The 16928-nt window shown below is 45.8% G+C and overlaps 1 protein-coding gene across 2 annotated transcripts in view; it reads left to right on the top strand.

Annotated features, from left to right (window-relative positions):
• Positions 1-16928, top strand: part of Arnt2 (aryl hydrocarbon receptor nuclear translocator 2) — a 162764-nt gene that overhangs the window by 39864 nt on the left and 105972 nt on the right. For both annotated transcript variants that reach the window (XM_052159345.1, XM_052159336.1), the window contains exons 2-3: positions 6738-6852; positions 13793-13840. In XM_052159345.1, coding sequence (XP_052015305.1) covers positions 6738-6852; positions 13793-13840 — 163 coding nt within the window. The remainder of the gene's footprint in view (positions 1-6737; positions 6853-13792; positions 13841-16928) is intronic.

Genomic DNA, 16928 nt, shown 5'->3' on the forward strand with positions numbered 1-16928 from the left:
TTTCCCACAGAAATGGTAGCAACAGGAGAGTCACTGTCAGCCACAGCCAGCTGTGGCCACTGGATGACCCCAGGGTTGGTGGGAGAGGCCAGATCTGAGGAGAGACGCTCAAGTGAGTGTGGGGAGCAGAGGGGCAGCCACATGTGGGAGCTTGGCCCCTGCTTTAAACTCTGACATGCACAGTGGGAAATCCAACGTTAATTTTAAGGTGGTTTTCATTTGACCTGTGGAGTTGTCATCATGGAAGGCACTTCATCATGGAGTTTCTGTGCCACAGACTCCATCCTTGCCAGATGTGGCAAACCCTCATCTGTATGTGTGAGGCTCACCCCTGGCTTCTTGCTGAAGTTTGACCAGCCTCTGCTTGGCATGCCTATAGCTAATGGGAGTTGAGAGCAGAAGGAAGGATGAACTCAGCTTACCAGCGTGCACCAACCCTCTGAAGGAAGAATGGACCTGTGGGAACCTGGTCAAAGCCAGGGGCCATGTTTCTGACCTGTGTAAAGATGAGCTACCCTGTTAGTGAGGGAGAAACTGTGAGCATGCCAGGGCCAAGGCAAGATGCCTGGTACAATGGGTATCAGTGTGTGTGTGTGTGCATGTATGCATGCATGCTCTTTTATCTCCCATTAGCATCTTCCTTGATCCTGAAACTAGTTCTTTGTGTGCACGTTGCATCTGCATGGTGTGTAGGGAGTACATAAGTGTGGTATGAATGTGCACTTAAATGTGTGTGGAGCTGTGAGGAGATGAGGAGACTGGTATTGACATGTAAAGTGGAGGCTCACCACTCCACACATCTCCACTGAGAGATACAGTCCCCGGTCTGCTGACTCTCCCCAAGGTTCCCCAGCTCACGCAGTGGCAGAGCCATAAAGGGAACATACCAGCTCAACTCAGGAAGAAGGCCATCTCAGACAGCCTTCATGCTTTGGTGACATCGGTGCCAGGTGGGCACTTTGGAAAGAACAAAGGTCCTGGAATGTAATCTTCCTTGTACACCTGTGAGACAGAGCCAGAAAGACAAAAATCAGAAGAGCAGGGAAGAATCTCCTGATAAGATGATTATATTTGTTAATACCTATGTGTGTGTTTAGCTGAATAAATGTACTTTCTCTGTGCCAGGTGCTATCTGAGCGCTGCGTACATACGTCGGTCTGATCCTCATAACTTCAGGAATGTGCATTATTATTCTTGCTTTACAGATAGGAAACCAAGGCATAGAGAAGTAATTTGCTCAAAAGTTATAAAACACCTCCCTCTATGTGTGCATGTATGTGTATGTCTGTCTTGCATGCACTCACACATGGTCATGTGCGCACAGAGCTGTGTTGAAAGATACTCTTTCCTTGGGGGGAAATAACAAGAGTTGTAAGAGAGATGGGAACTTTCTTCTGCTGGACATCATCTAGTCTTCCCATGACTCTTCAGCTCAGTTGAGTGACCCCAAACATTGTCTGTGTGCCACACAACTTCCACTGTGGCCATGGCTTAGACCCTCACTGTCAGTTCATCTCGGAGTAGCAAGGGTGATGTTGTCAGAGCACCCCACTTCTGCTTCGGTACCCTGAGGATGGCAGCTCAGTACTGAGTGGGTAAAACCTGAGCAGGCTCTGTCATTCACTGCTCTGTGGCCTGGCACCCGCCTCTCCCTGCTGACTTCTCCCGACTGCAACAAGGGATGCCTTTGTTGCCTCTTCATGGGTGGATGGAAGTCAAGTTCAAGACAGGAAGGTGGCAGGGTTCCAGGAAGACAATATCCAATACAAACCTTGAGCAAGATTCTGTCGTTGTTCATCATTGGACATGCCTGTTGGAAAAGGCCACCTTCCTCTGCCTCTGTCTCATCCACACATTGTTCAAGTTCACTGACTATATACAGTCTTTATTGTGTGTTCCTCTTGAAACAGTTTTAAAATATGCTTTTGTTTGTAACATTCAATTAACACATCATTAAACTAATATTAAAATAGCACATGGTGAGGTTGGGGGGAATGGCTCAGTTGGTAAAGTTCTTCCTATACAAGCATGAGAGCTCATGTAAAAAGCCAGGCTCTGGAGTAGCTGGAGCACTAGGAAGGCAGAGACCGGAGGCTCACTGGGTCTCACTGCCAGTGGCTTAACTGAATCAGCAAGCTCCCCGTGCAGTGAGAGTTTCTGTTTCAAAAATTAAGATTGTAAACAACTGAAGAAGACTCCCATCCATGTTAAACCCTGGCTTCTACATACATATGCATACATGTACAAACACAGTTATGCACACCACACACACAAACACACACACACACACACACACACACACACACACCAACAACCATTAGGGTAAACTAGAGTGTTTGTAAACAATGAATAAGAATGTTAAGAAGATATTAAAGTCCACCTACCTATACTACAGGTGTAACCACAGAAGTAACCAGATCAACACTTATGTGTACCTCTGCTTGACTGTCTTTGTTTTGTAACACACACACATACCACCACCACATACCACCACACACAACCACACACCACCATCACCACCACTACACACTACCACCACATACCATCACCACTACCAGCAACACCACCACACACCACCACCACATACCACCACACACTACCACCACACCACCATCACTACCACTACTACCACCACATACCATCACCACCACCAGCACCACCTCCACCATCATCAACATCACCACTATCACCACATACCACACACAACACACATTCTCAGTCCTAAGACTTTCATGTAGGTCTCAGTTACTTTAATGTCTCCATTCATGCTGCAGCATTGTCTTCCAGAAAGGCAGTCTTCATGGACCCCAGCTGCAGAGTGCAGCAATGGCTGTACTGGCTTCCTGGCTCTGAGGGGTAATTTCTTCCCAAACAATGTGGTCACCAATGTTCCTTTCCCTTATCTTAAAAGGAAATTCAGATTGTAGCATGGGATGGCTCTTGATGTTTGGGCATCTTAGCTGTATTTTTCCAGGCCATGACTCAGACCATCTTCCAGAAGAATCCTATGATCTTTGCCTGCTCATGCATCAGCTAAAGGAAACACTGGGTAGTTTGTGAGGCAGGCAGTTACCCTTCTGGTGGTGGTGGTGGTCATATGGATGTGTAAAGCAGAGGAGAGAGACCTGCCTTCTATTTCGTTTGAAACTATTAAAGATGTCTCCTAAAAATCAACATTGAAAACATTTAACCTTATCATGAATGCTAGCTTCAGGATTATATCTTCCAGTGGTTTATTTAATATCTAGAACCATGTTTTGGTTACTACCATAGATGATACTGGATAAAACAGAATTTCTATTCCTTAACTAAATTATAAAAAGTAGACAGAGGGGCATGTTTCCTCTGAAACAAAGAATACCTGTCTTAAACCAGCACCTCTTCCCAGTTAAATCCAGGCACCAAGCTAAACTGTTCACCATCTCAGTGTTCATGACTTTAGTTGTTTTAATGTTTATTTTCCCAGGCATTGTGTTAAGCTCTTTATACACATTATTCTTAATTTTTAAAAATGATTTGACAAGATAGGTATTTTGAGTATTTCACCTGTGGTACCATGAGCAATAGTGGCCCAGTCATTCTAGTAGTTCACACCTATTTGAGCAGCTATTTGGAACTGTTTGACTGCAAAACTATTTTTTCTTCCTCTTAGCCCCTTGTAGGCCATTGTTACTACACTGCACTCATAGGAAGTTGCTAGAGAGCAGAACAGAGCAGCAGGGTCGGAGAGGGATCGGTCGATCCTGGTGTAAGTGCTCCATGGGACGGACATGCATTGACCAACACAGCATTTGTGCAAAGCCATCTCATTGTCTTTGCGTTGTGTCAGTTATCTGTCTGAAGACAGGAGTGGATCTTCAAAATTATCCCCCTTGCTGTCTTGTCCCCTTGGGGCAACTTTTACTTTCTGCAAGTTGGGTCACACTTGGCAATTTTGTTTTCCTAAAATAAACTTCAGTGGCTATCATTTTGCTATACCAGGTATTGCCCTTCAGTTTGCCACACTCCTGCTCCGAGCTGGAAGTGACTGGCCCAGAGAAGCAGAGGACCTTTTGAGGTTGCAAATGATGGTCAAGATCAATTTACTCTGATGTTTTCCTTTGCTCACAGGCATTGAGATGGTGGCTTTAAAGTGCTGAAACTAATGTTGCGAGGAGTATAGCAGGCGATAAATGTTAAGTCTCCAGAACTGAGACATTTAATATCTACTGGGTTAATCAAAGTGAAAGTAACTTCTTCACATAGAATTTCTCAGTGTGTGTGTAATGGGCATTGGCAGTTTAATAAAGGAGATCGATGCTCAGCCTTTCCTAACATGTTTCCCCTGGAGCCCTCTATCCAGGGAACTTGTAAGGGATGATGACTCTGGAGAACTTGATTTAGAATGTTGTGACCCACCCGTTGGGTCTGACCTGACCTCCAGCTTTGGAACTCAATAGAAGCTGCAAGTTTCAGCCACTATTTCAGAAACACATGTGTATCTTATCTGAAGCAGATTGTAAGGAGCTTATCAGGGAGTCGCCGGCAATGCTACATCAGAGTCACAAACCCACTAACAGCCCTAGTGAGTAATATTCCCTAATATTTCCCAATGTGTGCACTCAAGACCATGACAGTCCTCGAAGCCTTGTGAATATAACGGATGGGCTGATTTTAGATTTTATCAGTATTAGCAGATTTCAAGAGTTTTGAGTGGAATGGCTCAAATGTGTTGTTTAGCCTATGGGATAACTGTCACATGACTTTCTAGTTTCTATAGGAAAAAACAGTGATAACCCTCAGAAAAGGTGCAGTCGTGGCCTCAGTGGCCATTCCTTCTGTCCTCACAGGAGCTTGATGCACATTTCATCCCATTTGTCCCACCGAAGCCTATATTTACAGACCACTGTGTCTCATAAGTCCCCAGAAAGAACTGAGCCAAGGAGAGTGAACCCAGCAGAAGGTGTTCAAAAAAACAATGTGCAGTGTCTGCGAAGCTGCCCCGAGAGTTAGCTTGTCTTTCTTTTTCTTTCATTTTTCTTTTCTTTTTTTCTCTTTCTTCTTTTCTTCTTCCCCTCCACCTTTCCTTCTTCCTCCTTCTTCCTCACTCTCCTCCTACTCTTTGTAATGCAAACACCAAAGCACTCTTCCTTTGGATACATCAGAGAAACTCACAGGAAAGAAGGACCAAGCATGAAGCATACATTAGAGAAGGTTCTGTGCGGAGCACCATGTAAACACTGTTCACACTGAGTAACTCCTTAGCTAAACTGTGTTCACAGGGAGAAAGGACATTATAAACAAAGAAATTTTGCAAACCAGACAGGCTCCCTTTTCCTGTGGAGGAGAAAATGCTAAATCATACTTGAAAATTTGAGTCATTTTAAATCTGTAGCAACAACTATTGAGCTTAAGGGTGTAGCAGGAAAGGCCTCTCTTCCTCTAGTCCAGGTCGGTGAAGTGCTTTGTATGTGAGGTAAAAAGAGGGGGCTGTGCTCTGGGACAGTACTGCAGGGCTAAGAACCAGGTCCATGAAGGCTAAGACAGAGGTCAAGGACCAGGCACAGCTCACAAAAGGCTGCTGGTGTGACTGGCAAGGACAGAATCTGTTGCCTTTGCAGAGTTAGGGTGACAGAGGTTGGATAACATCTACCCACTTTTCCAGCTGATGGGGCAGACAGGGCAGTGGGCTCAAGCCTTCTATCTTCAGGAAGGTAAGCCTCCTCTTCCCCATCATCTTCCTTGTCACCAGCTTCCTGTGTTTTCTGGTGCAGCTCTTGTGTCTGTGCTTCACCCAGCTTGGTCTCTGCATTCTGGGACTGCTGGTCTACCTCCTGCACCTCCAGCTTCACAACTGGGTTTATCTTGATAGGGAATGGATCAATACAAGGCGCTGACAGCCCAGAAAGGGCAAAGAAGAAACTTTTTGACAGGGTGAATTGATTTGAAATCAAGGATGTTGAAAGAGATTCCAGAAATGTCTGGCTTATTAGAAACAATATAGAATGAGGAGGGGGAATTAGTCCCATCTGGTGCCTAGCATTCTCTTTCTTTACGTTAGTATTTGTTCCTGGAAAACCTTGTTTAGGGATACCTGGGTGCTTCAGTCTGAGGCAACCTTGTGAAGCCTAATGGGAGACTATCAATGCCCTGGAATTCATGGGGTCTTGCAGTGAGGGCTCCTGAGGCTATACTGAGGGTGGGGGATTAGGCTAGTATGGGAGCAGAGGTCAGTGGGCATTGCTACAGGCCAATTCCTTTTGAGACTTAGCTTCATGCTGGGTACTATGGGGGTGCCAGCTGCAGCTGTCTCTCAGGCTTTCCCCTCTACCTAGATTGCTCACCTGCTGCCAGGTGACAAGGAGACCTGAGTCCCTATACTGCTGCAAAGATACGCTCGTGTTTCTAACAACTGCCTAGAGGTGGAGGACTGGAGAGCCCAGACAGCCCAGGGCTGGCCCAGTTAAGTGGCTGGTAGGAAGGAAAGTGTCCACAGCTCCAGGTCCTTGGGCCGCCTCCCCGCTGGGCGTTCTCAGGGCAGTGTGATAGTTTGCTTGATCATTACTGGTTTCTTCTTCTTCTTCTTCTTCTTCTTCTTCTTCTTCTTCTTCTTCTTCTTCTTCTTCTTCTTCTTCTTCTTCTTCTTCTTCTTCTTCTCTTCTTCTCTCCTTTTCTTTTCTTTTTCTTTTCTTTTCTTTTCTTTTTTTTTCTCTTCTTTTCTGTCATTAACAAAACTTCTTGTCTCTGTTGACTTCCAGAAATGGCTTCAGACATCCCAGGATCTGTGACTTTGCCTGTTGCCCCCATGGCAGCCACCGGACAGGTGAGAATGGCAGGGGCCATGCCTGCCCGTGGAGGAAAGCGGCGATCCGGGTAAGCAGACTCAGCATTTCCAGGAACTAGACTTAGTAAAAATTGAGCAATGCTCTTGACCTGTTAGAAAAGTATTGTTTTTCCCCCTCCAGGAGAGTAAAAACTCAGCAGTTTGCATCCTGTTTAGATTTTGCAAGATTCCTAAATATGCACATGATTTGCTTCTAAGTGCTCTGGGTCCTGGCGCCCAGCTGGGGATTTCTGTTTGCTTGCCCTCTGAAGTACTCTGCCTGCCATGGGGTCCTGCTGGGCCTCGCCTGTGCTAGCTCTCTGAGGGGAGGAGTCCACTCTTTACTGCCTGAACATTCCAGCCTTCTTTGGCAGATCCAGCCCCAGGGACTGTAAATGATCTAACTGGGGCTCTCCAGCCTTTCCTCCAATGCTCATCTTTCCTAGGAATATGCAGGAATTCTTTTCAACAGGACTCAGCACCTGAAGGCCAGCCAGATGTGTTCTATGTTGCTCAGACAATAAAGTGGATAAGTATTGTCGACTCTGCTGGCTCTGATAGGTCGCAGACCAGTTTTGAGCAGATGAAATCAAAACTGGCACCTTCTTACACAGAATGCTATCAGCATCTATACTCAGAACCCCAAATCAAACCAACCAAAGTCCTTCAGGAAAACATAACTGGTATTTTCCAGCTCAATATATTACTCAACCCTGTTTCCCATTGATCCTTTTTTCATTTTCAGTGTAGTTAATAAACAGGCTATCTCATAAGGTTGCTCAGTTTCTGATCGCACACTCTGCCCATGATTGTACCTATTGTGTGAGAACAGAGCACACCTTCCATAGCTCCAAGACTGCAGGCTGGACCCATGTTGAAATGGTCCAGCATTTCAGTCCCAAGAGTCTCTTCCAAACCTTCTCATTCTTAAAAAGGCACAAAGGCGAGGAGACAGGTGCACACCAGGGTCTGGAACGGAGCGGAGACAGGCTGCAGCAGCACAGTATTGTAATGCCATCCAGTGGTAAGGACTGCTGTGCCTACTGGTGTCTTTGGAAGGAGCCTGGAAGGTTCATGGTTACTGTGAGGATTCAGAGGGCTGAGAATCTGAGCTTGGTGGCAAGGCCATCCTCTCCTTGGTCCTGCACACTCTGCACACTCTGCACACTCTGTGGAAGTCAGTCTACTGTGGCCAGGTCTCCGAAGTGGGTGCCACAAATAACTACCTGATAAAGGCTTGCCCCTGGGCCACCTGCACAGCTACCTGCTATCTGAGCCACTGTTCTTGCTAACTGTGGACAAATCCTGCAGTGTGGATTCCTAAAAGGATGTGTATAGTATTAAAACATCTATTTTTCAATTAACAAAACCATCCAAATCATTTCAAATGTTACTCTCTTAACTCACATTTTTTAAAGAGAAATCCCATTGTTTATCCTTGTCTGTCTCTAGAAGGCACCAGACTAGGCTCTGCAATGAATACTCTGGGTTGGTTCAAGTCTAGGCAAAAATGCTTTGCCCCACCCCATGCTGAAGACCCATGATCCCTCCCTGTGCTGGGGTGAGTTCATCTGTGAGCCTCTGCTTCCTCATGGTTTGGGCTGGTAGACATCCCAGCAGTCTTACATCTTGGCCTGCAGGGTCCTGACCCAGTCAGTCCTGGAGTCCTGCTTTCTGCACTGCTTAAGATAATTTGATCTAGACTGAGTTCCATATCTGAAGAATTCCCACAGCTGTCCTGTCCTATAGTTTTAGTTCTTTTTCTATTGCTGTGATACATCATGAGCAAGGCAACTTAGAGGACAAGGGGTCTGTTTGAGGGATAAGGATCCATCACCTCCACGGTGGGAAAGCATCACAGCTGGCACACATTGTGACAGAGCGACAGAGAGCTCACATCTTAAACCACAAACCAGAAGCAGAGAGTGGCCCTTGGAACCCCAGTGACACATGGCCATACCTACTAAGCCTGCTCAACAAAGGCTACCAACTGGGGACCAAGTATTCAAATGTATGAGACTGTGGGGAACATGGCATCTCATTCAAACCAACACACACACACACACACATACACACACAGAGATAGAGAGAGAGAGAGAGAGAGAGAGAGAGAGAGAGAGAGAGACAGATAGATAGACAAACAAAGAGACAGAGACAGAGGCAGAGAGACAGAGACAAACAGAGACAGACTATACCAGGCCCACCATGGCACTAGAAGGTAATGTGGCCCCGGGGCAGGCTGGCACTTAGGCTTGGGTTCAGTTCCACATACAGCAGAAGAAGAGGAAGCAACCTATCAAGAAGAAAAGGTAGGCGTGCAATGGTCTCTGACACCCTGAGGGTGGGACTTAGGGTCTCTGAAGGCAGGTCAATAAATTGGACCTTCAGCAGGAAGCCATTGTCATCTTTCTTGGAGTCTGTGTGCTGCCTGCCCGTTCCTTCTGTCAGATGGTGAGAGTCAGACCCCATCTCTTAAAGACTCATCCAGCATCTAAGAAGGGAACCTCTTCTTTTACTGACCTGTTTCCATAGTAAGTCTTGGGGCTTTCCTGCATCTGGCATATTTTATATCTTCTCATCAAATTCTCATATTGGCTTCAAAAGGCTGATAGCTGCATTGGGGCCTTGTGCTGTGGCTGGCGTTGACTGTTGTTTGCTGTTACTGTCACCAGCATGGTGTCTCCAACTGTTCCTTCTGTTAAGATTGTAAGACATGCTTGAAGAGACTCAAAGAGAGGGACATGGAAGAAGATGGGGTATGAGGGAGAAAAGCCAGCTCTGGTGTGCCCTAGCCCGTCCCTAGCCCGTCCCTTCCCAGTCTCTCACCTGACAGTCACTCTCATGGAGCGAAGTGTTCCAAGTGGTCAGGGCAGTCACCATTCTCTCTAGTGCCTCACAGCCCCGTAGAGCTGGCCGCACTGACCTCTTGAGGACTTTGGATCCTCCTGGACTCATGCCTGACGCAGTGCTGTGAGTCCTTCCTGGCTGGGCTTTCTTCCCACTTCACTGTCAAGACTTCACAGTGAGCTTCTCCACAGGGTGCTGCCCCCCTCCTGGCAGCTGGGACACAAGGTGAAGGTTCACAAGTTTTAGATTCTTTGCAAAGTAGCTCCACATGTGTGGGAGAAATGAGCTGAAGCAAGTCACCTGACACACATTCTTGCTGTGACCCCCCCTAAGCTCAGCAAGGGAGGGAGGCTTCCGCTGGCAAACGGGCAAACGCAGGGCTTTGAACCTCTCTGAGGAAGCGGCAGGGATGAGTTGAGGAAGAAGCTGAAGATGGCCATCGGGATGGAGAGTGGAGGCTGCAGACAGCCGTGGTCAGGAATGTATCCGTTCCTGCCACTGCCTTGTGTCCAGAGCTAAGCTGCTAAAGCACCATCACTGAGGGAAATCCTAGCACTTGGTAGATAGAGTCAGGAGACTCCAGAGTTCAAGACCAGCCTGGGCTACATAGTGTGACCCTGCTTAAAAATTACAGACTAAGAGGAAGAAAGGTGGGGGAGAAAAAGAGGAAGGGCGGGGTGTCTCTCTAAGTGGGTGTTCTGGCTTTACATGTGTAATATCAGCCAACAGACCCAGGCTCTGAAATGGGAGTATTTTCAGACATGTTGCCACTGCTCTGTCCTGGGGACCCGTGGCCAGGACCAGGATTGCTCCTGCGCAGCCACTGTTGGAAGACTGAACCGGAATGACTTTCTCTTTGCTTGAAGAGCTTTGTGCAAGCTGCACCGCTGGGGAGACTCTCTCTGCTTCCTTCCCACTTAAGTTGCGCTTGGAAATGCCTGTCCGAGCTCCTTGTTCAGGCCCCCTGACAGGAAGTAGGGTCGACTGTGTTCCAGCTCCATGTCTGGAGACGCACTCTTTAACTGTGCTGAGATTTGTTTTGTTTTTGTTGTTTGTTTGTGAGAGAGAATACAAAAGGACTTAAAGTCACATTTTGATTTATTTTATTATCCAGATGTTTCAGAATAATAGAGAAACATAAAAATACATAAAACAAAGGATGATTTATTGTATTTTTCATAGCAGAAGAAATAAGCTCAGCTTATTACAGTCATATTTAAAGCTGGACACGGTGGCAGGGACCCAAATGCAACACCAGGGCAAATGTTGTTTTGAGGTTTGTTGTTTAGTCAGCAGTGTGTGTGTGTGTGTGTGTGTGTGTGTGTGTGTGTGTGTGTGTTATGTTGCTCAGGGGCTAGTGAAAATGTTTGGGTGGATCTAAACACTCGTGGAGCTTCTGATCTATCCCCTAGGCTGGGCCCACTTTATTTGCTTTTCCAAATTACTAAACAGGATTGCTGTCTAAGTGTCCACGCACACACAAGTGACAGGTGTAGTTCCTCTCTGTGCTGCGTGTATGTAATTGCATACATACCCATGGATGGGCAGGTACTGTGTCTCTCCATTCCATTATATGTTTATGATAGCATACACAGTTATAGGGTTGGGTATAGTTTCTCTCCATGTTACATGTGTATGATTGCACACATTCTCAGGTAGGAACCAGAGTTTCTTGGTCTTTAATTTTTCATATGCCAGTCATGACTCCAAGTTTCCAATGGACTCCAGTAAACTCAGGATCTGCTGCTGCCCTGATCCGAAGCTCACCTAGCGGGGCTGGGACCCTTTATTACAGCACTCAGTGCTTCCTATATCTGTTCCATAGGGTATTGGGTACAGAAAACTCTGTCAAAATGAGGGGACCAGCCATGCTGATTTGCTTAAGACTGTCTCAGTACTGAAGTCCTGGAGTTCAAGAATACCTGCCTTTGGCCACTCCAAACATCTCATTGATTTTTAGGCCTAGAGTGAGGGCCAACTAGTAAATTGTGTTTTGTAGGATTTTGATTATCATAATCCTATCAAAGGCCCTTGACATGGTTCATACCTAAGTTACATAACCAGATCCACAGGTAGAAGGAGAGAGCCTAATTTCTCACAGTCCTCTACCTCCATAGGCAAGCAAAGAGTGCAAGAGCTCTCTCTCTATCCTTCTCTCTCTCTCTCTCTCTCTCTCTCTCTCTCTCTCTCTCTCTCTGTCTCTCTCTCTATGTTATAGAAACTTTGAAATCCAATTGGACTGAATGGAATTTTAAAGATAACTGTGAATAATACACCCATTATGGTTTTGATGAATTCATGCACAAATCATTTGGAATTTTGAAAATGTGGGTTTTTTATGAAGGCAGAGGTGATCTCTCCCTTTATAAGCACTAGGTGGCAGTGTGGCTCTGCAAAATGCAACCAGCCTCAGTTAAACATTTTTGGTGGTTATTTCCCACATGTAATTTCCAGGAAGGTGAGATGATAGCTTAGTAATTACACAGGATATTAATGAGTTTTCTTTATTTAGAATTCCCACATTCAACTCTATTTGTCCTGTAGACTGCTCTGGCCCAGGGCTGGACTTCCGAAGACATACTGTGGAGAGTATGTCTTCGGAAGTCCATGTTCATCTCCCTGGTGAAATGCATGTGGTCTTCTGTCTCTTCCCTTCTTCCTGTTCATCTCCTTTTCTCTTTGTACAGGGGAATTTCTTTCATCACCACTGCCATTTTTGTTGTGAGGACAGTTTGGTTTGGAGGGCCAGGGATCCAAGTGTGTGAGGGAATTCTGGGCATGTCAACTCAGGCTGCACTGTATGCAATCCAGAACAAAGACCTGCAGAAGCTGCCCTTACTCCCTTCATCTTGCTATATCTGATCCTAGTTCCTAGGTCCTTCAAGTTACTGCAAAGCTTATCGGTCACCATGCATCCATCTCACTGGGGCCCATCTTGGGGTATGTGTGCAAGGATGCTCTTTGTGTGTAGCATGACTACCTCCTGGTGGCCTGGGTGCCCTGTGCAGTTCCTGGGTCACTTATTGTCCAGACCCTTACAACCTAGGGAAGGTCTGGCCTCTGTAGCTGTGGTCTTCTGGCACACGCTCCATTCTTTGCTTGTTTATTGTTTGAGCAGAATCTCACTGTGTATTCTCCATTCTCATAATAAGCTGCTAAAACATGGAATTCCTCAGACCTAGCTGCCAGGCAACCAGCCTCTCGCCTGCTTGCATCATGAGACTATATCTCACCAAATCCTTCAGGCCTACTAAAAACAGGCAGAGTAATTTAGGGTCTGCAGATGGATGCCCCACTCAAGAGCTGACTGTTGGTGTCTCATTTTCTTCTGCAGAAACTCTGAGTACACTTGATCAAGGTTAAGTTCCCTCCGCCCTAGCATCTTCCAACCTGTGTGTGCTGACATTAGAAGCACTTGGGTTTTTAAGAAGGATCATTAGAGGTGTTATCTAAGTAAGAATTTGCCAAAACATTGATGTTAACAAGGGGAGGCCCAGCAGAGAAGAATCTGAAGAATAATTCTGTGAGCTTCAACAAGAAGACAACCAGCTTGAGTGATTTTGGCATCAAGTGTCCATTTCCTCCTCAACAGCCTATTTGATCCTGGGTATAAGAGACTGATGTTCTTGAATGACCTTTGCCCTGAGGTTTGTGGAGACTCGCCAAATCAAAAATGGTATTCTTGTACTCCACTGTCCCCTGATACTACATCATCGCCCTTTGAACTTAACTGTCTTCCAAATCCCTTGAGCAATATATCATAAAATTTAGAAATTAAGTGTTGATATAGAATACATGCTGTAGATGGACCCACATACTCCAGAGATGATGGGAGACAAGAAATATTGATGCCTTCACACAACATGGCCTGAGTCGTACACTGGTGACCTGAGAAATGTTATAGGGGACAAGTTGACACTTTGAGCATTCCCATTTCTGACCAGAGAACTAATAGTGAATGAATGCTCTGGAGACCTTTTTGTGATTGTTTGTGTCTTGAGACTCTAGGGATACTGTTTAGCACAGCCAAAGGTCAGGAACATTGCATAGCTGTGTGATGGGGTAAAGACCCCCTGCTTTCACAGCTCATGTAACCAATTAGTCTTCTGAGACCAGTGCTTACCTGTGGCTTTGACTTTTCAGAATGGACTTCGATGACGAAGATGGTGAAGGCCCCAGTAAATTCTCGAGGTGAGTTTACTTTACCTTTCTTAAGCCAGTAGCCAGCAGTCACCTGACTGGCATGGACAGGCACTTAGCGCCTTTCGTCACTGAGGAAGCTATTGCCAGATCTTTGAGCCTCTTGTATATACCTCGTTGAATGTGAGTATTTGGCTTAGTGGCAGGCAGCTATTAGTAATCCTGATTTGTCCCAAGCCTGGCCTTGTGGCACATGCTTGAAATCCCAGCCCTTGGGAATATGAGGCAGAAAGATGGCAAATTCAAGACAGACCTGAGCTACAGAGCAAGATTCTGTTTCAAAAAAACCCATAGCAAATGGGGGTGGGGGTAAATAATTAGTTCTTAATCCTGTTTACTTTTAAGTTAAACAGTGACTACTAACTTCAATGGACTCTTTTAAAACAAAAAACAAAAAACTAGGGTTCAGGTATAGAGAGAATTATCAACATGAATCCTGTTGGTTTTGTTTTTTGTTTTTTGTTTTTGTTTTTTACTATGGAAAATAAGAGGAAATACAGGAGATATGGAGCCTGTCTAGGTTGGTTTCAAGATCCTGTCAATCAAGCTACTAACTTGTAACATCATCTTTGGCTGGCTCTGTGGCCCTGGCCTGGGCACGCTGACCTTTAAGGAAGGCTCCTGAGCCAGCAGTGCTGGTGGTATAAGATAGAACCATGGCTTCTGACTCTTCCAGTTTGTTCTGTTTGGGGCATTTTGGGACATGTGGACGTGTGCTGAAGGGAGGTATCATTCCTTCATTCTTACCATACTTTTCATCTGTACCATCTTCTTACAGCAGGACTTGCCTTGAGGCCCCCATCCCTGAGGACTCCTTCTTGGTTATTGTTGGCCTTAGAAACTTGCTTCCAGTGATAGCCGCTTGCATACTGTATTCATACTCCAGTTGGACTGACAGTCTTGGATGTCTGAAGCAATTTTGAGAAGTGTGATGTCCACTCAGCACAGTAGGCAGGCTGGCTGCTTTTCTGCATGCAGGTTCTTTTGGTTCTTTGTAACCATAACCAAAATGATAGCTGGGAATTGATCAGTGCTTTTTGCAAATGCAGGAGGGATGAATGTCTTGTTCCTGTCCAAGGATTTCCAGCCTTCAAGTCCATAGTAAATATTTCCTCATCCCACAAACTTCTCCCCCTGAGACCAGGCTCATCCATTTCCCAGCTTCATCCTCATCTGAAGCATGAGAGATGTGGTAAGAACCCCTGTTAACATGTTAAGGACCTTGGAATTTCTCATCAAAACAAGATGTGAGCTCCAACATCAACAACAATTATCTCTTCCTATGCAGAAGACCCATCGTCTTGGATGTCCAGGTCTCTAAAGATGTATCTTAGTAGCAAGGAGTTCTTTGTTTCTGGAAATGAGCCAGTCTCTCTCTCTCTCTCTCTCTCTCTCTCTCTCTCTCTCTCTCTCTCTCTCTCTCTCTCTCTCTCTCTCTCTCTCTCTCTCTCTCTCCTTCCCTCCCTCCTTCCCTCCCTTCCTCCCTCCCTCCCAGAGCTTTTTCCTTGCCACACAGCCTCTCTGTAGAAGAAAGAATGACATGGAGTTCTCTATGTCAAAGTTTCCCTTGAGATTACATACCATAGCATTTTAACCTCAGGAAATGGTGATGCTTGGTCTCAGAGCATAAAGAGGAAGAGAAACATGGAGTGACATTTGCTTGGCATTGCAACATCAGTGGTGAAACAATAGTGGATATACACAGAGTTCATAGCCTTGGGCCCAACTGTGAGGAGGCAGTGACCCCAACACTGTAACAGTCGGAGCCTGCTAGTGAGTCACATGTTACACAGTCGAGTTCAAACCTTTGCTTCTAACAACCACATCCTTTCCTCTCTGTGCCTTAAAAATAAGAGAGAGAGATGGAATGTGCTTCCAACATGTGCTGTTACTTACAGAGCTGAGTTCATGGGACCCCAGAGGCACTGACTTCATTATAATAGAGTATTTGAAGTAATCCATGGCTGAGGAACCTGTGGGCACATCTGAGTTGCTCAGAGTTGGGGAGACAACCAAGTACACGCCCTACCTTCCACTTAACCATCCAGGGTCTCCTGCCAACCTTGGTAAGGTCCACTCCAAGGCCTCTTCCATTTCCACGCTTCCATGCCTACAGTCAGTCCATAACAGTTCTATCCGGCAAGGCCGTGGAGAATGTAGACTGTGGTGCAAGCCAGTCCCATCCTTATTAGTTGATAATCTGAGCAGATGCAGTACCATAAGCTCTGTTCCCTGATCTGAGTCTAGTGATCATTTCCAGCTTTTCTCAAGGATGGTCCTGGACCCATATGTTCTGCTTAACATCATACTTTATACCTTGACCTTGGATTTGTGAAATATGGTCCAAGTCATAGCGGCTGACTCATGCTTCTTGCATTATGGCCCCATCGAAGCAGACCTCAAGTGGAATGGGGTAGACAGGAAGCTGTGTTGTGCTGCCTGATCTCATGTGGACACTGTTAGGGAGCTGAGTGTTAATGTGAGTGTCCAAAGGGGCAGTGACAAAGAACCCTCAGGGTGGTAGCAATGGGTGACATGAGCTTCAAAAGAGGAGGTGTCTTTCTTGAGAGGCTCAGGAATGGAAATACAAAGTTTGCCTTCCTTTCCCAGCACGGCTGGAGGGAGCAGCCATCACTTGCTGGCACTTGGCTTATATCTGTTCCCTCTTGAATTCCATTATACTTCTTCTTGGGCATCATTTGATATGTGAATTGTGTCTTGGGTATTCCATACTTCTGGGCTCATATCCACTTATTGGTGACTGCATTCCATGTGTGTTCTTTTGTGATTGGGTTACGTCACTTAGGATATTTTCCAGTTCCACCCATTTGCCTAAGAATTTCATGAATTCATTGTTTTTAATAGCTGAGTAGTATTCCATTGTGTAAATATACCACATTTTCTGTATCCAGTTCTCTGTTGAGGGACATCTGGGTTCTTTCCAGCTTCTGGCTGGTATAAATAGGGCTGCTATGAACCATAGTGGAACATGTGTCCTTATTACATGCTGGGAAATCCTCTGGATATATGCTTAGGAATGGTATAACGGGGTCCTCCAGTAGTATCATGCCCAGTTTTC

The sequence above is a fragment of the Apodemus sylvaticus genome, chromosome 1, assembly GCF_947179515.1.
Source record: "Apodemus sylvaticus chromosome 1, mApoSyl1.1, whole genome shotgun sequence".
Taxonomy (NCBI): domain Eukaryota; kingdom Metazoa; phylum Chordata; class Mammalia; order Rodentia; family Muridae; genus Apodemus; species Apodemus sylvaticus.